The sequence below is a fragment of the Meles meles genome, chromosome 20 (genome assembly GCF_922984935.1).
Source record: "Meles meles chromosome 20, mMelMel3.1 paternal haplotype, whole genome shotgun sequence".
In the NCBI taxonomy this organism is placed as follows: Eukaryota; Metazoa; Chordata; class Mammalia; order Carnivora; family Mustelidae; genus Meles; species Meles meles.
In genome coordinates, this window is record NC_060085.1 from 40,521,058 (window position 1) to 40,544,313 (window position 23,256).

General features: G+C 42.6%; 1 protein-coding gene across 1 annotated transcript in view; it reads right to left on the reverse strand.

Annotated features, from left to right (window-relative positions):
• Positions 1-2,757: 2,757 nt before the first annotated feature.
• The window catches only part of SHQ1 (SHQ1, H/ACA ribonucleoprotein assembly factor), a 113,659-nt gene continuing 93,160 nt past the window's right edge, over positions 2,758-23,256 (reverse strand). Inside the window, exon 11 of the mRNA XM_045992350.1 lies at positions 2,758-4,176. Within this exon, the coding sequence (XP_045848306.1) occupies positions 3,597-4,176 (580 nt within the window). The 3' untranslated portion in view covers positions 2,758-3,596. The remainder of the gene's footprint in view (positions 4,177-23,256) is intronic.

The window sequence follows — 23,256 nt, forward strand, 5'->3', positions numbered from 1 at the left end:
AGCAGAGTGACTGGCACCTAAAACCCATCATGCCCACGGCAAGGCCCTGGATTATTCTTCAAGGATAATGGGAGAGGAGAGACAGAACACAGAAAAATAGGTCAACGATAATGCGAACCCAGAAGATGAGGCAGTGCTGTGATTCATTGACATAATTAATATTTCTCTCTAATCTGCTGAACCGTGGAGACTTTTACCACTGGCATGTCTCTGGAGCGACTAACAAGGCTGACTCATTTTCACAGTGCCCAGCACTCCTCCAGCAACCTGTTGGCGGGGAGCTCAACAGAGTCCTGTTCAGCTCTGGAAAGTCAGAGAGGAGTACTAAACCCTCATGCTCGTTTAGTACTTCCCACTTCATAAAATGTTTTGAACATACAGTCTCATCACCCTTTATAGATAAGCAAGAAAACATTTTTATTCCCAGTTTCAAAAGGAAGGAGGAGGTTTGGAGCTGGGTGTACACCCTTGTGGGCTGGTCACACCTGAGCTCTAGCTCTGCAACTCACTTCCTCCCCTCATCCACCCCAAAGACTTAATTCTTTCCACTGAGCTCCAACCAGTGGCCGAGGTCCTCTCCTGCTTTCCCCAACATATTTGTTTTTCCTGTCACCCAGTGTTCTTGGGCAAGTCATTTGGTTATAGGAGCTCCCTAGAGTAGCATGGCAGGTTGGCAAGTTTTAAAAAAAAAAAAATCAAATAAAAGGCAGCACCTTTGGACTTGTTACAGACGTGGTGTAGTGTAAACTCATCTTAAACAAAGACAGGGTAATGTGATATCACAAAGCTTTAACCCTGTGTGAACAAAGAGAGCGTAGGCAAAAGAAACACGGCAGACACGGAGTAGAAAAGTAAGGCGCCCATTCGTATCATCTTTGATACTCCTGGGAGTTGTTTATGGAGCTCCTCTGCTCTGAGGATGTCCAGGAAGGATCGTGTTTGCTTATTCTTTGAGGAAGGGACTAACAGGTTTTTCCACCCATGGCAAGATTCACAGAAGTAGATCTTGTGTAGATAACTAAGTAAGGACAGAGTTGGTAGAAGGAAGAATTTCGTGGCTTTAAACTTTTAGACAAGAGTGGATCTGCTCAAGGTGACGTTAGGAGAAGCAAAGGAGGGAAGTAACATATCATGCATTTTCAAACTGGCTGGAGGTGAAGTGTCACCGAGAAGAAATGCATTTTCAATGGTCACAGAGATTTTGAAGCTCTCCAGGGGGCCGGAGAAAAGTCTTCAACACATTCCGACAAAGCTGTTAAGAGTGTTCAGGAGTTAACATGTGTGTCAAATGGCATAGTCACCCCAACTATCCTGTTAATACAAACTAAAATTTATATTGGAAATACAAGTACTTGCAACCTATATAAACCTAGAGTAAAAGGGAGCATACCCTTTCTTGAAATAAAAATGCTACTGAGATTAATACAGATCAGATTTCATTTCATTTCCTCTCTAGAGCAAATTGGTTTATTTCATTTGTTCATTCATTCAGCAAATATTTATGGAGCGCTGAGAATATGGGCACTGATGAATCAGTGGTAAGCAGACACGACACAGAACCCGCTCCCTGGGAGCTTACACTCAAGTGGGAAAACTCACGTTTAAAACGTTAATGGAGTAATAAACACCACATTTACTCTTCAACCCAAAATAACCAAAAAAGAAAAAGAGGAATAGTAACATGTTACATGTAACGCGTAACAATGGTTTTTAAGACACTGGATGTTAGGCAATGAGAGACAGTGATCCTGGGGGATGGGAAACAAACACAGTGAGCCGCGTCATCGTGCAGACACTGTCCAGGCTGCACGAGGAGGAACTCCAGTGGACTCCCGAGTTGAGGAGACAGAGCGGAGGACAAGGGGGAGCCTGAGGCAGCCAGCAGCTGCAGGACAGAGGACCAGAGAAGAGAAAGCTGCAGAGAAGGCCAGATATCTGGAGAGAGCCCCTTGGATACTCATGAGTACTTACTACAGAGAGCGTGTCATCCCTGAGAAAGCACTGTCTGAAAGCACTGGAGGGAACAGCAGTCAGTGTTCACACAGGCGCCGTTTTCCATCACCTGGACTGGAAATTTTGTAATTTCAGGGGCACGGGAAAATCCTTCCTCAATACCAGGCAACAGTTCATCCAGACTGAACACTTCCACACCTGCCTAACAAATTATGTAAGCAAGACGCATGAAGATCAGACTATTTCCAAGTAACTTAACTGTATCCCCAAACAAAGCTGAAAAGGTAAGACTACATGTTCAGCAAGGTGAAATTTACAATGTGTGGCACCCAGTCGAAGGTTACAAGGTGTGCAGAGATGACTCATAATGAGGATATGTATCCAGAATTTATAAAGAACTCTCAAAAAACTCAAAAATAAGAAAACAAGCAACCCAGCCTTTAAAAAAAAAAATGGCAAGAGATTTGAACAGACAAAGATTTGCGGATGACAAATAAGCATTTGAAAAGAGGCTCACCAACAGAAGTCTTAAAAAATGCAAATTAAAACTACAGTGAGATACCCCCTTACTCTTATTACAATGGTAAAAACGGATCACATTCAGTGATGACAAGAATGTGCAGGACCTGGAAGTCTACTTTACCGGTGGAAACAAGAACTGGTGCCGCCATGTTGGGACACAGTCTGGCAGTTTCTTAAACTGTTAAATATATACCTACCATACGGCTCAGCCATTCCACCACTGGATATTTACCTAAGAGACATGCAAGCATATGTCCGCACAAAGACTTGCACACAAATGTTCATAACAGCTTTATTTGTAACAGCCCAAAGCTGGAAACAAACCAAATGTCCGTCAGTAGGTGAATGGAAAAATCTATCCAATGAAATACTTCTCAGATACAGGAAAAAAGAAAACCCTTTTAAAAAATGCCCTCTTGAATACATGCTACACCAACAAATCTGAAAATAATTACAGTGAGTGAAATAAGCCTAATTTTTAGGAGAGTACATATTACTATAAATTTAATTTACATTAAATCCTAGGAGACGCAAACTAATGTTCGGTGTCAGAGCAAATCAGTGCTTGCTGGGAAAAGGAGGGGTGGGTGGTCGGTGGGGGTAGGGGAGAGGGGTAACAAAGGGGGATGAGGACACTTGGGAATGATGGGTAAGAACAGAATCTTGGCAGCAGTGGTGATTTCATTTTGGGCATATATATGTCAACACTTACACACTGTACATTTTAAATATATGCAGTTTATTGTATGTCAAGTATCCCTTGGTGAGGCTACTAAAAATATTAACGGGGGCACCTGGCTGGCTGTTAGAACTTGTGACTTTTGATCTCAGGGTTGAGACTTGGAGCCCCACATTGGGTATAGAGGTTACTTAAAAATAAAATCTTGAAGAAAACCATGTTAATGGGCTCTGAATTCTAGAGATTCTGGCCCAACTGTTATTTCATCTTCAATATTAATTACACTTCGGCAAAAACACTTTAGAACTTTATTTTTAAAGTTGTACCAAGGAAACCAACAACTATCAACATCCGCTCACCGAAAAACACTGTTGTACACACTAAGAAAAAGGACAGAGTGAAAATGAAGCATTATCATTCAGTAAAGCAAACGAAATCTCATCTAATTCTCAACGGCGGGGAAAACCGCTTGGCGTCCATCACTCAGTGTTTGCCAGTCAACTCCGCCCTGCACGGTGCCGTGGCTTCCAGCAGCCAAGTCCTCGGGTTCAGAAACTTGAACGGTCGAGTTCAGGTGCTCTCCAAGCTCCTCTATCAGTGGCCGGCACCCTCTAAGAGCCTGGGAAGAGGCAGGTGGCTTTCCAGGACTGCCACCTGATATCTCGGTGGCTGAGTTTCTGCACACCCCACCGGCAACAATAAGCAGGGTGCTGCTTCCCTCCAGAGAGGGACCTCGCAAGGGATCTGCTGTCTCAGATTCACTGCCTGTGAGCTCCCCTTGTTCTGAGTCTGAGCCTTCAGTCTCAGACGATGTGGTGCTGTCTGATTCCTCGGAATCGCTGGCCTCAGGACCGGAGGAAGGGGTCTGCTGCCTGGACACCGGACGGGCTGCTTTTAACGCCGTTTCTTCCTCCTGCACAAGAAGTGCCGCGGCTTCCAGCTCTTCCAGGTCTAGGCCCAGCTGGGCCTTTGTCAGGGATACTTCCTTTAAGGCTTCTGCAAGAGCTGCTAACTTTTTGGACCTTCAAAGCCATTTGAAGAAATATTAGGACTACTGATTAATTGGCCCAGGAACAACAAACTAAAGTTAGATCCATACTTCACGTGACACTGAGATAAACCCCAAAATAGATCAAAGCTATAAATGTTAAAAAAAAAAAATGAAGCAAATAAAGTTTTACAAGGAAATGCAGGAGATTCCCTCTATGCCTCTAGAATCAGGAAGCCCTTTCTACCTACAACGTAAAATCCAGAAGTCACGGGGTGCCTCAGTTGGTTAAGTATCTGCCTTTGGCTCAGGTTACGATCCCAGGATCCTGGGATAGACACCCACATGGGGCTCCCTGTTCAGCGGGGAGCCTTTTCCTCCCGCTCCTTCTGCCACTCCCTCTGCTTGTGCTCTCTTTCTCTGTCAAATAAATAAATAAAATCTTAAAAAAAGAAAAATCCGGAAGCCACAAAAGAAAAGCAAAGACTGACAAATTCAATTAAAAAAAAAAAAAAAAAAACAACACAGAAGTTCTGTAAGACCAAAACCAACAACAAAAACAACAAAACAAAACACTATCAAGTCAAAATGCTAATATAAAATTTAGAAAAATACTGGCAACTCATGTCACAGAGCAAGGCCTAATCTCCCCAAAAGGGTTCCTAAAAATGGGCTATAACAGTTCATCAGAAAAACAGACAAAAGACATAAGCAGATAATTCCCACAAAAGGAAATATAAATGCTTGTAAAACATACGAAAAGATGTTTAACTCCAGTCAAATAAGAGAAGTACAAACTAAAGTCACACTGAGATACATTTTTCATTTATCACAGTGGCAAATATCCAAACACTAGCCTAGCATGACTAGCCAGGTTGTGAAAACAGTACCTCCCTATACTGCTGATGAGAAATTAAACAGGTCTGACCACTGTGAAGGAGACATTGGCAATAACTTACAAAACTGAAAATGTACATACCCTTGACCCGGCAATATCACATCTGGAAATTAAACACATATGCTACAGGACAGAGGCCAAGGTTATTTACTCCAGCATTGCTTTTCATACCCGGAAATGGGAAACAACCAAATGCCCCCGACTATGGAACTGGTTAAACAAGTTACGGACTTTTCTCTCCGAGCAAAGGAAGAGTCTACGGCTGTGTAAGGAACAAAGCTGTTCGTGGGCTAACCCAGATATCCTGTTTCACAGCAACAGCAAAAGGCATGCCGTATGTGTATGCTATCTTTTATGTTAAAAAACGAGAAAGAAATATAAACACATCTATTTGCTTGTATACTTACCAATAAACCTGGAAAGCTACAGAAAACACTAGCTTACATGGGGGGAAGGGACAGGGACTAGAAAGGTGGAGGATGGTGATGGCAAAAGGGAGGCTTTTCACTGCATATTATTTTTAAACCTCTGTGAATGTTAATTCCTATTCAAAAGTTTTAAATATATGAAAAATAAAATGCAGTACTACAGAGAGCAGCATGAAGTACTTTTTATTTTTATCAGAACCCCGCTTTGTATTATATCAGAGGGTATTTTTCTAAATTTGTAATGTTACCTTATACTAAATTTAAACTTTTTAACTTGGATGAATTAGTTTTTTTCCTTTTGTTATGAAAGAAGCAACGAAAAACATACTCCGAGTGTCCAAAAACCCTGTCTTCACTCTCCCAGAGAGGAAAATCGGAAGTGATGATGGAAATGGGTGGCAGTGAGTCAAAGTGGTCAGCATGCTGACGTGGCTTCTACGCGTCTCTACGTTCGAAGGTGAAATGAGCATACAGAACAGCTTAGCAGCTTTGAGACACACTGGAGGAGGGTGAGTTACAAGGCAAGTTCACTCCTGAAAGAGCTGTCCATCCCACAACATTGAGAAAATGAAGCTTCATTTCACTGGAGTTGAAAGGACTGGTGGGGCAATGGAAACGAGTGAAAAAAGGTGGTATTTTTCACCTAAGTGCTTTGATGTATCTGAGACCCTTTGGTCTCAGAATATGTGCTGTGATAATGAAACTTGGTGCAAGGAAGCTCCGTCCTCACTGCTGGCCCTCCGCGAGTGCAGGCAGCATCCACGGACAGGTGAAAGGCGCAGCGAGTGGGGGGCATGGCCACGGGCAACAGCGATCATGGAGGGCAACTTTCTCGTATGCAAGGAAACCCCCAAGTGTCAGGGCTGGAATCCCCAGAGCTTATGAAAAGGAAGGTGGGGGGTAAAGAGAAAAACTAGGATAAGATCAGCTGACGTCAGCTTATGATTCACCAGAGGGTTATAAACTCTGGATGCTCTCACCAGTTTGAGACATCTCGAGGAGCACAGTTATGGAGTAAGATGGTTACAATGTAATTTACATTCATGTCCAAGGTGGGTGTCGATGGTGTTCACCCACCACCTATTTTGAAACCCTGATGAGCACTGGTAAAGAATTTGGTCCGAGGTAGTGGACTAGTCTGAGACGTCTCTGCCCTACGGCCCTGTCAGCCTAGGAGCTAGTTCGCTGCCATCTTTTTCACTGAAGCAGGTCTTCTCAGGGTGGTAACCTGCAGCTTTAAGAGAGAAAGAGCAAGGAATCTGGGAAAGAAGACCATGCCTCTCACTAAATCATAATATTAGAAATAAAATTTTAAGATAAAAGCTCTTACTTCAGTGATCATAGATCTCACATTCCTACAAGCCATGACAAATACTTCCAACAATATACAAAAGATGATGATCCAAAAACACTTACTCCAATGACAACCTCTCGGGTCAGTTTCATCTCTGTCCACATTACAGATGACATAACAGAAGGTTGAAGGGGTAAGAGACCTGCTGAAGTTCACCCAGCTAATGAGGCACAGTCAAGATTGGAAACCATGCCTTAGAGCCCCAGGGTGCTCCCTCCTCTGCCACAGGGCCTCCCACGAATAGCCAGGCTCTGAAGTTTCCAGTCCCAAGACCACATTCTTCACTTCTCCTTAGCTGGAGCTCTATTCAACATCTTCCAAATGAGCAAGTTCTGATAGGTACAGGCACAGAAGTCTGCAAACATTGATGGTTTAGCTTAGCAAGCTTCAATGAAGTACACATCTGAGCCTGAATGACAGAGGCTTAGAACTGGAAGAAAACATCTGGATAATTTTTGTGGAAATAATGAAGAGAGTAGATGTGTCAACTCTCAAGATGAAACTATCTGGATCTTTGCTGTTGTCTACTCTATTGTATCTGCCCTGTGTAACAGAACAAATTTGGAATTTCAAAGCCTCTCACCTGTAATCCTGGCTCTTTTCAGACCCAGCCTACCCCACAAATGTGAGACTAAAAAAGATCCACTCTGGCAGGCAGGAAAGTGGCTCAGATGAGCCATGCGATCCTAACAGAACCCGTTCCTGTTACTGGGTAATGTGAATTTTTATCCTGCAGTTTGTTTCTCATTTTAAGTTCTGTATCACATTTAAAGTGACCGGTTTATATAAAATATGTAAAAAAAAAATAATGGGAGCACCTCAATGGTACAGTCAATTAAGCATACAACTCTTGGTTTCAGCTCAGGTCATACTCTCAGGGTCATGCGATTGAGCCCCATGCTGGGCTCCATGGTCAGCACAGAGTCTGCTCGAGATATTCTTTCTCCCTCTGTCCCTCTGACTCATGCTCTCTTCCTCTCTTTCTGAAATAAATAAATCTTTTTTTAAAAAAATAAAGTATGTAAAAAGTGAATTCTGTGTTCATTTATGATTCTTCACCATGCTGACTCATCTCTATTTCTTATTAATCCCACTTTTACTACTACCTCAAGCTGGCTAGTTTCCCAAATTAATATTAAAGTTGTGACGGAAACCTTAAGTTTATGGAAGAACATTCTGAATTCACCACCTAAAGAATGCTAGAATAATAAGGAATTAAAAATTTCAAAACATCACTGATGTAGAATATGACCTAATGGCTCAAGGAATCAAAGTTGGATTTGTTTCTACTCAATTATTTTGAATAGAATTATTATAGCAATCATTGTTTGCAATTAAAAAAAAAAAACTATTCATTTGGAGAAAAAAAAAAAATCAAGGGGCGCCTGGGTGGCTCAGTGGATTAAGCCGCTGCCTTCAGCTCAGGTCATGATCTCAGGTTCCTGGGATGGAGCCCCGCATGGGGCTCTCTGCTCTGCAGGGAGCCTGCTTCCTCCTCTCTCTCTGCCTGCCTCTCTGCCTACTTGTGATCTCTCTCTCTGTCAAATAAATAAATAAAATCTTTAAAAAAAAAAAAATCAAGCCATGAAAGAGGAGCCTTTTTGTTCCTTCAACCACTGGTACAATTAGAGTTGGTTCTAAGTCTGCCACTCCTTGTAAATTCTGGAACCTAACTTCACAATGTCTCTTTCCATTTCAGAAAGCACCGCAATAATGTCGTTAGTGGTTTTTTCACTGTCACACTCAAAACAGACCAGCTAGTTCATGTCAAAAATCTCTGTCAATCGAGTGAAATTTTTATTTAACCAGAATGTTTACAAAGACCAGGTACATTCAGATACAGAGTCATGAATACACTGAGTTACTATTGTACTTACAGTATATATTTTATATCGAAGTGAAGAGCACCTACTGGTTAAGAATGTATTCAATCAGGAGTGAAGAAATTCATCTTTTAAAAGAGACATGATGATGGATCACAGTGATGTCATATTTTAATAAAATACTCAAAATGGGTTTTCCCTAGAAAGTTTTTGGAAATGTAACGCTACCATGTAACTTGTAAAAAATTTTCATTCTCTTTGTACATGTGAAATAATACCTTACTTGGAGGATTTTTTTTTTTAAATCAAAAATGGCTCTTTGACAAGTTCCAGTGAATACAAGTACCAAAACAGAGTAACAGTCACAGCAGGAAGTACATGCCTTTACCATGGCTAAGCTAACAGAGAATCCCCTCAATTATTTCATATCTTGGTGACTGTGTTAAAGGGTAGGGGACTGCATGGCCTCATGAAAGAACCAAAACAAAGTGCAAAAGGAGCCCTAAAATGTAGGAAAACCTGGGTATAAATAGAAAGCATACATCCTGTTTCTTGTTGTAGAATTTTGTCTCCAACTATCAATCAACTTTTCACCACTTCCTGCAATAGCAGATCTACTATAAATCTTGGAGTAACTGACTAGGTTTCATTTCCTCTGCCAAAACCCACTAACCTGCCAGGCATGACATACTGACACTAGAGCCAGCAACTGATAATGTAAGACAGGGCGCCAGTGAGGCAATTCAACAAACATTTCATACCGGATGATGGAATACACTGACTTGGCCTTTGAATTTCAAAGGACGGACACACACACACACACACACACACACACACACACACACATCAGGTTCTGTCTGGGGACAAACAGTACAACAGCTTTCTTTTTAAAAGGTATTGATGATAATGGCATATAATCATAATCTCAGTCTATTGAAAAGAACCAGTTCCAAACTTCAGAATCCTCTGTACAAAACACGCTTATGGAGGCTGATGTAAAAGATAATGCACTAGTTTTAAGTAGAAGTTGCTAGTGACAGTCTTCTCTTGAAAGCTACCATGAAACACAAGCATGGCTGATGCACAGGTGGAGAGAGAAGTGTGTGCTATTTCACTATACTCGTGAAAACTGCCCCCAGCTCGGTTATTAACAGAAACAATCCATTTCCTTAAATAAAAAGCTACGTATTGAATACAGAAAATACTGCAAGTTATTCAAGCCATATTGAGTTTGGGGCAGTGAAATCACTTTCCACCTATTTCAAACCTGATGTAATACCTTCCTGGGCCGGACTATGAAGATTAACATGTAGTCCACGAAATAGCAGAATAATTTTCTGAAAACCCCTGTATTAGTTTCCTAGGGCTTAATAAACTACCACAAATTGGGGCTTAAAACAACAGAAAGTTCTAGAAGTCCCTTCTAAGGCTCTGAGGGAGAACCTGTCCCACGCCTCTGGCTTCTCATGCTGCTGGCAACCCTGGGCCTTCCTTGGCTTGTAGACCCATCACTCAAAATTCTGTCTCTGTCATCACAAGGCACTCTTTCTGTTGTGTTTGTTCCTTTACATGCTGTCTTCCCTTTGGAAGTATCTCTTCTCCTCTCCCTATAAGGCTACCAGTCATACTGGACTAAGGGGCCACCATACTCCAGCATGACCTCATTTTAACTATCACTTAAAATCTATGCTAACCCTATTTCCAAATAAGGTCATATATTCAGGTTCTGGGAATTTTGAGGGGATACTTTCCAACATACTACACCCCTTATGGCTGAAACAAAGAGTGGAGATGCTCATTAATGGAAGATAAATTAAGACCAAAAAGGGTCACTTAAGGTAAATCAACATAAAAGGCCAAAATTTAATAGTAAATAGTAACCCCAAAAAGGTTAATATTTCACCTTCAAAAAAAATTATGAACTACACCAACAAGTTCATAAAATACTTAATGATTTAATATGTAGGTTATAACTGCAACTATGTGCCATTTCCCTCAATGAACAAAGAGTGAACCCAATATTGTGTTTTTAACAATTTTGTTCTAACAAAATTCCAGTGTAGTGCTATACAACATTCATCACTTTAGGTCAGCCTTTTAGAGCAAATCAGAGAACAAATAATCAGCAAGGCATCAACAGTTTTCTCAAAGGTCTTCCAATCATGTGATATTCAAATGATTCCTTTGGCATTTAAAGACTTCCCACTAATGTCCCTATTACTGTAGAGTTTCCTTCTTCAACTATTAACTAATCCCACGCTTCCAAGCCTCAGTGTCAGTGGTTGTGTGCTTCCCTCAAGTACAACTCCTGTATCACTTTCACTGCCCTTGTGAAGTCCTTGATCTTCTGCCCAGTCTGCAATTTATTTGCACTGTACAGTATCAGCGATCAACAAGAAACCGGACAACAACAACCTGGCCGGATGGGTGGACAGGATGCTAGGAAGGAAATAATATGCTAGAATTATATTACCACTAAATATTACCACTAAATTAAGTGGTTTGATCATTAGTGAATATTTCTGCATTTTGACTATCATCACTTCTCTTTGTAACTATGTTAAGTACAGAAATTTGAATGAATATTCAGAAATAAGGGGCCCCCCCACCGGCATGACACACATATGTGGCTGCACTAGATACATAAACATGCAAACATTTTAGAGCAAAGTAAATGACTCCATATAAAAAAAAAATTGCTATGGTAATCCCACATACGTTAGAACATCCCTCAGGAAGGTGAATGAAGGCTTACCCAAATCCAGAGAGGTTACTATTTACTTCTTCACTGATACCCATCTAAGAAGTGGAAGGGTGAAGGTGATAAACAGATTAAGAAAGATGCAATGTTCATAAAAAACTGTCTGAGGGGCACCTGGGTGGCTCAGTGGGTTAAGCCTCTGCCTTCAGCTCAGGTCATGATCACAGGGTCCTGGGATGGAGCACCGCATTGGGCTCTCTGCTCACCGGGGAGCCTGCTTCCTCTTCTCTCTCTTTCTGCCTGCTTCTCTACCTACTTGTGATCTCTGTCTTTCAAATAAATACACAAAATCTTTGGGGCAGGGAAGAACTGTTTGAAAGAAATGGACTCAATCTCTCCCTGAAATGGTTTTGCATTTATGCCAGACCGAATCAGATTAGCAGAGATGGAAATGTGAGTCCCATCAACTTGCCACCTTTCCCTCTACTCCTCCTGCCTCCCAGAACTGCTTTCCCTGAAATGCTTCACTGCAATCCTCCAAACTGAGGTTCAGAGTCGATTTCAAAACTGGCCCCACAAAACTCTGGGCAGTGTGAAACTCAAAGGCTTCCCTCTCCATACTGGCTATTAGGAAAGTAAAATCTGTAACTTGCCTGGCATGATGCAATGTATCCGAAGCTCTGTCTTGCCTCCCTTTTCATTTTGTTGCTTTTTTCCTTCTTTGACCACAACTTTAATTAACACCATTTGTTTTATACACACACGAACACACACACACACATGCTTTAAATAATTTCTGGTACAAGGCAAAGAATAAATATGTAATTTGAATGAAACCAAATAGCTGGTTAAGTAAAAAATACACAAAAATGGAAACAAAACAAACAACAACAACAAAAAACCCCACTTCTGTTGGACAGAAGAGAATATGGGGAAGTGAGGATTATGGGTCCAAGGCTGATGATTCCGTGAAGCACGACATTTTGGGTATGCCAGATTTGAACAATTCTGACAGTATTTCTACATTTCATCTACGTGAAAAGGGCAGACAGTGTTGTTTAGTAACAGAGGTGCAGTATTTTGACCTCTTAGCTGTTCAGATGAAATGGCTGTTCCGATTCCATTAAACTAAGTGGAGGTCAGTCAACAAGATGGAAAAGGCATTACTACGAAGGTGGTGGAACAAAGGTATTATGGGTGGAAATGTGTCCCCCATAAAGATATGTTCAAGTCCTAACCCCCAGAACCTGTCAATATGACCTTAGTTGGAAATAGGATCTTTGCAGATATAATCAAATCAAGATGAGGTTATCCCAGGTTCGGGAAGGTCCACAATCCAATGACTCCAGGGGGACTGGTGTCCTTACCACAGTACTGAATGAAGAGACAGACAGAGAAGGCCACGTGATAATGGTGGCAGAGACTAGAGTGATGTATCTACAAGTCATGGCATGTCAAAGATTGCTCACTACCACCAGAAGCTAGGAAAGAGGCATGGAACAGACACTCCCCTGAAACCTCCAGAAGGAACCAACCCTGTGGAGGACTTCCGGCCTCCAGAACTTTGACAGAACAGCTTTCTGTTGTTTTGAGCCATCTGGTTTGTGGTCATTTGTTACAGTGGTCCTAGGACGCTAATAGAGAGGGGTATGTTGGGATCAAGATCTTTAGAGCCGAACGGAAATCAGAAAGCATCACATACAACCTCTTGGTTTTACAGATGAAAAAAATGACACCACCAAAAATATCAACGGCAGCAAGGCACAGAAAAGTTTCCTTCGCCAGTAAGATGCAGAGAATGGGATGAGTCTGTTTCTAATTCCCCTCTGAATCCAAACACCATCGTTTTACATTTCTCTGTTATGATCATGATGTTTCCCTGTGTAAAAACCTGCAATGGCTTCCCAAAACAGAATAAAATCCAACCTCCCCAGTGAGGACAAAGCCCCAGAGATCTGGCCCCTGGGTCCTGCCCACCTCTCAGTGAGGTCACCCGCCATTAGTGACCCAGTCACTGTGTTCCACTCACTGCCCTCTCTCCATCCCGAGGACATGTTAATGCATTCGTGCCTCAAGGCCCTTGCACTTGTTGTACCCTTCTTCTGAAACACTCCTCCCTTAGGTCTTCCCATGCGGGGGTCTTATTTAGTACTCAGCTAAAATCCCACCTCAGTCTTAGAAAAGCTGTCTGTGTAAAGCAGCACTTCAGAAGCAATTTCACGTCACGAGACACACAGACGATGCCATCTGCCTGGCGTGACACGGGGTCTGCATTCCCGCCATCCTGAGGGCCGAGAGGCCAGTACCTTCATTCCCCTGACACCCATTCATGATGCCACAAAACACCAACTAGTATGCTCTGCCCTTTGCCCTTCAACTACTTATACTTGGACTTACTATTGAACTTGGTGAAACAGGACAAGTTTTAAGGTCTACAAAAGTGGAGGTTGTGATGGAGTTTTTGAAACATGTCCTTTCTGTCTCTACTTTCCCATCTTGAAAGCAGAATGAAAATGACTGCTTCCAAATTTCCTGGCATGCTCTGAGAAGGAAAGACCGGGTTAAGGGATTTAATGTGTTTATTTCTCTGTGTGCTTGTTCTAAATGCTAAAATTTTTCCTTGGTTACAAAATATAAAGTTAATGCACTCTGCCGCTTTGACAACACTGAGACAGGAAAATACTTAAGTGCTGGTACGTTGACCACATCCACAGGCTGAAGCATGCAGCTCTCCAAATTATGACAGGAGTCAAAAACTTTGAAAATTCAAAATATTTATCCACTCACTTGTATGATACACGGTGGAATGTCTTCTTAAATACACATCGCCATGGCATGAAGCAGTTAATCCTGAACCGTTCTGTGGTTTCTTAGTGACAAGCCTGTTCTATAAAATGAATGACAGTAGTACACTGCCTGCTCCCTGGTTTGGCTCTTCCGGAATTATTAATTGTCTGACATATCACATCAGCGCTGCCTCTTCCCACTCGCTGGGAACCATGGTTAATAGGCTCTCTGAAGGAAGTCTGGAACCCTTGATTTCCTGGGGAGAAAACAGGAACAACAGGACGGGACACAGCTCTGGGACAGACCACTCCTCCCAGGGGTCAGGCACAGAGCTAAGTGGCCACCTCTGGGGCAGGCCTGCGGTACCCTCCTCTGCTCTTCCACAAAACCACTCCATGCTGTGCCCATCAGGACAGCTCACTGACAGGAGTAAGGGCAGGGAATGAACCTGTCTTCCCTCTGCAGGGAAGACGGAGCTGATGCACTGAGCTCCTTCCTAAATGTAGACCCACTAGGTTTGCTCCTTGTTGGACCCGGAAAGCTGTGCCCTGCAGGGAAGGAGTCCCGCAGGCATGTCAAAGGCAAAGAGGAAAGTGCTCAGAAATATACCACCTAGAGTTTACTCAATACCCAACCTCCCCAATGCCCCCACTTCACACTTCTTACACAACTACAGGACTACACGACTAGCTGCATACCTTCTTGGACTTGATGTCCTCAGACCAATCTGCTGGATTTTTTTTAAAGTTGCCCCAAAGAGACCTTTAAGATTAATGCTGAGTCAGAACGCTCACAAAATTATGCTGAAAGAGGGGCACCTGGATGGCGCAGTCGGTTAAGCCTCTGACTCTTGGTTTCAGCTCAGGTCTCATGGTCCTGTGATCTGGCCCTGAGTCAGGCTCCACAGTCAGTGCAGAGTCTGCTTAAGCCTCTCTCCCTATCCGTCTGACCCTCCCCTCCACTCTTGCCTCACTCCCTCTCCGTAAACTAAATAAACCTCAAAAACAAAAACAAAAATGCTTCATGAAAGAATGAAGCCACACACAGAAGAGTATATACTGTATCATTTCACCCTACCCAGTTTCTATAACAGGCAAAACAACAGATGGTGACAGAAGTCAGGATGGTGGTTACAGGGCAGGGGTCAGAGAATGACAGTGCACTAAGGGGCATCAAGGGCCCCTCAAGCACGATTCTTGATTTGGGTGCTAGTTACACAGGTATTTTACCACAGCTGAGTTCATTCTTTATCTATTTATAATCTGTGTGTACTTCAACAAAAATTAGCTTAAAACAACAACAGCGACAACAAAAAATATGCATCCTGGTAAAAAAGTCACAGGCTTCTGACATTTGCTCTGGAAAAGCGGACGGAGCCTCTGCGAGGAGGAGTGTGTCCTAATGGGGGGTCAGATCACAGAGCCAGATCCTGTCTCCTCTGGGCAAACTGGCAGGGCCTCTAATGCAACACTCCTCATTGCAAACATCTTTTTAAAAGGCACAGCACGTTCTACCAAATACAAAGAGAATCTCAAAATATGCCTAGAGAAAGATCCATTAGTCATCTCTTTAAATGCGCGAACCACACATGGAAAGTTGTTCTCTGCAGTACGTAGCTCACTGTTATGGAGGTTATTCCTCAGGTAGTGGTGAAAGCCAGTCTGTGGGGCATTTCAAGTCACATTTTTAAAGGCATTTCCCGGGGCGCCTGGGTGGCTCAGTGGGCTGAGGCCTCTGCCTTTCGCTCAGGTCATGGTCCTAGGGTCCTGGGATCGGGTCCCACATCGGGCTCTCTGCTTGGCAGGGGGCCTGCTTCCTCCTCTCTCTCTCTCTCTCTCTCTCTCTATGCCCACCTCTCTCCCTACCTGTGATCTCTATCTGTCAAATAAAAAAAAAAAAAAAATTTAAAGGCATTTCCCCCATCCCACCTCCCCGGACATTTGATCTATAGACCAATGTGGTACTTTCTGAAATAAAAAGTAATAATTTCTACTAATTTTCCTTCTAGTTCTGCTTCCAAGCCCCTAAAACTGCTTCATACCTATCAGAAACCTGAAGATGAACCCCCAACAGTCTTTATACCAATTGGATGAATATTTTATTCAAAGAGCAATTTTATTTAATTTGTGTAGTATAGAATAAAGCTTATTTTCTTAAAACAGATAATTTCTTCTTAAAAAAAAAATGAGCATAAAAGGCTTAGAAGACTTCATTCTGTACCTGCAATCCCAATGAAAATTTACACAGTAACAAGAGAAAACTTCCCACCTGGGGTGGGGGGAAACAACAAGACCAAGTCTTCAGATCCTTCTTTTATTATTACTATGATCAGGAAACTGAACGGGTGTTTTGGCTGACCTCAGTTGCTTGCGGATCTTCTGCCTCAATGTTGACTTTTTTGGGGGGGGGGGCAGGAGAGTATGTTTACCAACACATTTCTCCATGAAATAATAGAACTGGACATCGTGGTCAGATTTTTCAAATCATTTCTCAAAATCAAGGGATTTCTTTTTCTAATCAACTCCGCCCATGTGTAGATTCCATGCACCTGTAGATAAATACTCCAAGTAAATATTTCTTGTATTGATGATAAGGTCATAAGAGGAATCAACTCCTCAGCTTTCATTCTGTAAGCTTCCTCTTGACAAAAAAAACTACTGAGCACTCTTCAAACTAACCCCGGGGCTTGACTTTACACCAAGTGCTGTCCCCTCAGGAGTTATGCCATCAGATTGTGGCACTTCATTCTCCTCTCATCAGCCAGAGACTAACCATTTCTGCCTCTGGCTAATTTGCTTCTAAATAAATGATCAATTTCCTCAAATAAAACTTCTACAGAAAAATCCCTAAATTCCACCACAGTTCATCAATGCTTTATCTAAAACCCTTGGACCTCTATGAGTTTTAAAATTTCTGTTTGTTTTCCAATTCAGAAAAGTAATTCTGGATCTCTACTACTATGCCATATATGACCTAACACTCCCTGCAACAATCTGTAATCAAATACATTAATATTTTTCTGCCACAAAATGTATGGTTAGTCTCTCCAAGTGGACTAAATAAAGATTATAGTCTCACAGCAGGTAGGTTCAGGTCAGTCAGGTTTTGCTGCCAATTGCCCCCAAAATATGTGTACTTTCAGAACTTTCTGGGTTTCAGAATTGTGCACAAGGGGTTGAGGACCAGAACTAGAAGCAAGGAGCTGGGGCTGCAGTTTTTCAGCTCAACTGCCCGGGTTCAAGGTCAGTCTTTGACAAATATTTATTGAGTACCTGCTATATGCCAGGTTTGGTGCATAGAATGGTGAATACAAAATGCAGCCTCTGATCTGAAGATCAGATCATCTCAGTCTGTGGAAGGCAAGAAAAAAGCTATCACACCATGGTGAAGTAAGTTTAGGAGAATGATTGGCACAGGATGCCCTGGGAATGTCCGGCTCAGAGGCTTTGAGAGTTTTGAGCACAGTCTCTTCCCACAAGAGAATTCTATGCAAAAACCATTCTATATTTTAAAATGGGGGCAAGAAGTCCACCAAAGTCCTAATTCTAAGGCCAGACTGACGACTCCAATGCTTTTCTTAAAAATTCCAAATATTAAATTCTTTGAGGAAAGAAAGACATGTATTTCTTCTTTTCTTTCCCTACTGTGCTGTTCCCTATACCAAAGTTTAGTCTGTCTAAAAGGTATAGAAGATTCTTATTATTCACTGATTCCTTATTTGTGAATTTGCCTACTTGCTAAAATTTATCTGTAACTTCAAAGGCAATGAGCATTTTTATGCTCATTCACAAATATGCACAGAGGGGTGAACATTTTAGTTGCCAAAGGGCATGTTCCCAGACTTCTTGTTTCAGCCCTCAGACTGTCAAAGAAGTGTCCTTTTCACAGTCTAGCAAGTGAAACACTGTTCGCATTTTGGGTTTTTTGATGATAATTTCACTCTTTAAAATGGTCCCTGCACATATTGCCAAATTACTTTCTTGTATTCTTTTTTTAAAAAAATATATATTTATTTAGAGAGAGAGAGACAGCATGGAGGGAGGGAGAAGGAGAGGGAGAGAGCGAATCCCAGGCAGATTCCATGTTGATCGTGGAGTGTGATGCAGGACTCGATTTCACGACCCTGAGATTGAGACCTGAGTCGAAACCAAGAGGATGCTCAACCAACTGAGCCACCCAGGCACTCCTTTAGTATTCTTCAGTGCTGAAAGGCTCTAATGTGTCTTACGAAAGAAAGTATTTGTGTTAGATAAGCTTTGTTCCAGCTTGAGTTACCATGCTGTTGGCCATAAGGGTCACTGTTAACGAATCAGCAATATAAAAGGGGCTCTAAACAGAAACACAGATAGAACAAAGGCACCTTTGTTTGTTGTCTGATGAAAATGCTGTGACCAGAGGCCCATAGGAACCTAACCCTGTATTTCCCCTAGAAGCAAAGGTTGAGATTGGGAAGTCAGGGTTTGTGGCAACTTTATAGAACATAACGATGTGAATGATGAGAATTGACTACAATTCTCACAGAGACCACAGAGGACGGACAGCCATTTCAGGGTGGGATGGTGAAGAAAAGGGGAGCAAGAGCAGGGAAGGTTTCCTACACAGAGAGTAATCTACATGCAAACATTCTTAAAGCCCATGAGAGCAACCCAAGAGAGAAAAGTGGGATGGCTTTGGTGACATGGGAACCATAGAATCATGGTACAAACCAACAGCACTGATAGGTCCATGGCTACATCTCTGGACTGAAGGACAGAAGGACAACATTCCACAAAGAATAAACACAAATGACCCTTGAACGACACGGCTTTGAACTGCGCAGGCCCACCAACATGCAGAATTCCTCAATATATACAACAGAGAGCTGTAAGGGTATTTTCCCTTATCATTTTCTTAGAAACATTTTCTTTTCTCTAGCTCACTTGATTTTAAGAATACAGTGTATAATACATATACATACAAAATATGTTTAGTTGACTGCTTACGTTAAGAGTAAGACTTCTGGGGGTGCCTGGGTGGCCCAGTGGGTTAAAGCCTCTGCCTTCGGCTCAGGTCATGATCCCAGAGTCCTGGGATTGAGTCCCACATCAGGCTCTCTGCTCAGCGGGAGCCTGCTTCCTCCTCTCTCTCTGCCTGCCTCTCTGCCTACTTGTGATCTCTGTCTCTCAAATAAATAAATAAAATATTAAAAAAAAAAAAAGAGTAAGGCTTCTGGTCAACAGTAGGCTATTAGTAGTTAAGTTTTGGTAGAGTCAAGAGTTATATGTAGATTTTTGACTACATGAAGATGGAAGCAAGGGCTCAGGGGACAAGCTCCACAGCCCTAACCCCCACGTTGTTCAAAAGTCAACTGTACTCTATCGTGGAATGTGGCAGGAAAACAGAGATGCACATAGGATAAGACTGTTGATTTACAAGGGAGCTTGACTCTCAGACTCAAATTCTGAAATGTCCATGGTTTTGGATGCTCCTTTTTTCCCTCATTAAATATTCCAGGACAGGGGCACCTGAGTGGCTCAGTCAGTTAAGCATCTGACTCTTGATTTTGCCTCAGATTTCATACTCAGGGTCCTGGGACCAAGCCCCGAGTTGGGTTCCACAGTCAGCCAGGAGTCTGCTTGAGGATTTTTCTCCTTCCACCGCAACCCCTCCCTGTACCTCTCTTCCTAAAATAAACAAATAAATCTTAAAAAACGAAATCTTCCAGGACAGTAATTCTTTCAAAGGCATAGTGAGCCTCACAGTGAGAGAGATTCAGGAGCTTCGAGCTTCTCTGCACCATAAAAACAGACTTCTAATTCCCCTCCAGGCTCCTCTGGGACCAGCTTGACCCATGGCTTAACATACACACACCCCCCTACTGGCTGCAACAACCTCTCACATGTAGGGAACCAATGTAAGTCTGCTAAGACTTAGGGTATTCAATAACTGCCTTAGAAGCCTCGGAACTGAAAGCCGTTCCTGACAAGAGTGCTGACAAGTGCTCAACTACAGAAAAGCCGAAACTGGGGAAGGCTGGTTTTCCTGATGCTTGCTTATGCTACCTCAACAACTACTTGAATGAAAGTGGAAAGCAACTATCAGAGCATCCTGAAATGACAGTCCCTAGCTTATTCGAGGGGAATTTAGAACTATTTTTAATGAAGGCAACTGATGCCATGACTAAGACTTAATTTCTTTCTTTAATAAAGCCTTGCTGCTCCAAGGGTAAACCCTGGACCAGGAGAGCGGCAGTATTCAGCACCTGTCACAGCGGCAGGTCTCAGGCCCCACCACGGACCTTGTCATCAGTCAGCAGTTTACCAGGCTCCACAGGGAATCTGGACACACAGAAGTCTGATGGATATAACTATTCCAGAGGGTTGTGACTGTGTCAAAGTGATGATTATTATCACTACTTTACACTTTTTTGTGTAAAAAATTGCTCACTCAATCTGATCAAACCCCTAAAAGGGATGGGAGTAGTGTAAGATTGTCTTATTCCTGAGTCAGCTCTGGCGGGCTAAGCATTTGCTTTCATTTCACATATTCTGGAAAGGGCAAGCCTGATTATGAGCCAGGCCTCTGTCACCCAAAGCACAAATATAACCTCTAAACTGCATTCATTCACCAATAATGGTTCCAGGTAAAACAGTGCAAGGAGCTCCGCTCTGATGGTCCTTTTGGCTCAAGAGTCATTACCATGGCCTCTCTGGATCATAAGGCTCATTCTCAGAAGCGTTTTCTTTCTCAGTCTGCTTTTCTCATTCATTCATTCACTCAGTATTCATGGAAAGTAATAATGTGCCCAAGCACTGAGCGAAACAGACAAGAATCCTTGTGCTTATGGAACTGACACTCTTTCTTAGGAAAAAACAGACAATAAACACAAAGTAAGCAAAATACACAATATGCCAGAGAGTATAAGTGCCACAGGAAAAAACAGCTAAAAAGGTGGCATAGGAGCGCTAGGGACAGGTGATGTTCAATTTTTATGAGCGCTTCAAGAAGGCTTCACTGAAAGGTGACAAAAGGGATCCGATATATTTGAACAGCCTGAACTGTGGGAGCTAGCTTTTCCTTGCTTTTTACCTATTTCATTTCTTCTGCGCTTGAATCTCTAGTCTATTGAGCTATTAAGCTCACTACAACACTCCCACCAACCCCTGCCCCTTGTCCTGAAAGCCCCCTGGATAGCAACTGCCACGTGGCTGTTTCTAATCTCCATAACATGTGTGCATGCCTCAGCTACTCCTTCGCGTACGTTTATCCACCTGGACCCAACCTACGCTGTCCCGTGCTCGGGGGAAATAACAACAGGTCACCTTCACCTTGTTTCTAAAAAGAAGACCCAGAGATGTAGCAAAAAAGAAGAAAAATTCTGGCTTGCCCAAAGTTTGTAACACTTCATATCACAAATTTAAACTAGATGTAACTATATGATGGCTCAGAAACCTATCATTCTACAGCTAATTTCTCTCATCTAAGAAAATGTAAAAGATGCCACAGGAAGGCCTCCTATTCAGCTACCAAGGCAACGAGTATAGATTACAACATTTCAGTCCCTGCTGTGTCCGGGTGGCAGGGAGGATGTTAAAGGTGCAATTCATTCTCCTGTAAGGACCAAGCAAGCCACGTTGCTGCGATCTCCACAATCCTAGATCGGAAGACACCTGAGAGATAAAGGAGTCCAGGGCTGTCCAGGCCAGCTTCACATAATCATGGAAGAGCTCTCTCTCTGCGCTGTCCAACACGGGAGCCACTAGCCACACGTGGCTACGGAGCACTTGAAATGTTGCCGATGTGACTGAGAAACTAGATCTTCAATTTTATTTAATTTTAATTAATTAAATTAAAATAGCCTCGTGTAACTATGAGCATAAAATGGGACCATACAGATCTAATCGGAAACCCTAGTTTTCTTTGACAAAGATGAGGCCCAGACATAGCTCAGGTCACAGGGATGACCACAGTCTTGAGTGCTAATCTTCCATACTGGCACCAGGCTGGAGGGTTTTCAAATGACTTTGAGATGCAGGAGTCCATATGATTCTCTCCTTGGTCTCATGAGCTAAACAGGACTGTACAGCTGTCCCTATTTTCACCGGCGCTCAAAAGCGAACACGTGCCTCATGACAGAGGGTTAGCCCCAGGGAAGGCCAGAGCCTCTGCGGTGCAGACCCACCAGGTCCTGGCTCACACTGAAGCAGTGATACCATCTGGGTAATTAGAGCTTATTTATGACATGAAACAAGATGCTAGAAGAGGACACTTGCCAGTAAAACCGCTGGAGAATCTTTCCTATGGCGTGGGATCCGATTCCTGTCAAAACAGTTATGCAAATTAAATCTCCTGGGGTAGTTTTATCAGGACGGGAACTGTAATTTGTTCCACATTTTTAGGTGGTAGCCCTGATTCTCAAAAATTAGGACTCAAGCAGTTTGTTGGCCAGCTCTTTAAAATCCTGCGTTCACTTTATCATCGAGACATACAAGCAAAAAGTCTTCTATAATTAGAACTGAAGAGCTGCCAAAAAGTCCCAATCAGACCCAAATTATTACCTAGAAAAATTACTGATTACTAAAAATAAGAATGAAAAAGTGGCTCAAAGATATTATTTGACTAAATATAGGGATACACAGTACAACTTAAACCTCTAGTTAAGATGGTTGTTAGAACCAAACCTGTTGGCTGAACAGTGTTTCATGTTCCTACATGAACTGGTTGCAAAAGCCTAATTATGGTTTGATTCAAATGATGTTATCAAATGCTCCCTGCATGGGGCGAGACAGAAGTGCTCCTCTCCCTCCATTCCTTTTCAGGGCATCTGTGCCAGTTTTTCTTGGAGCGACCCCACTCCACAGAGACAAATCCTGCCCCACCACAAGTGGTTTACAGGAAAGCAAGGACTGCTGTCAGCGGGAGCCCGGATGGGGAGCTTTGATCCCAGCTGCAGGTCCCACCTGCTGAAAAAGGCCGCTCTTCATCCCCTTGCTCAAAAACACCAGAAATCAGCGGAGCTAAGCTGATGGGGAAAACATTACACAAACCGCTGACCCTGCTGCAGGCAGCAAAGAGTGGCCTCGGCTTGGCTTTGATTTTCTGGAGCTGGAGCCCGAGGGGAGAGATAGTCTGACTTTCTTCTTT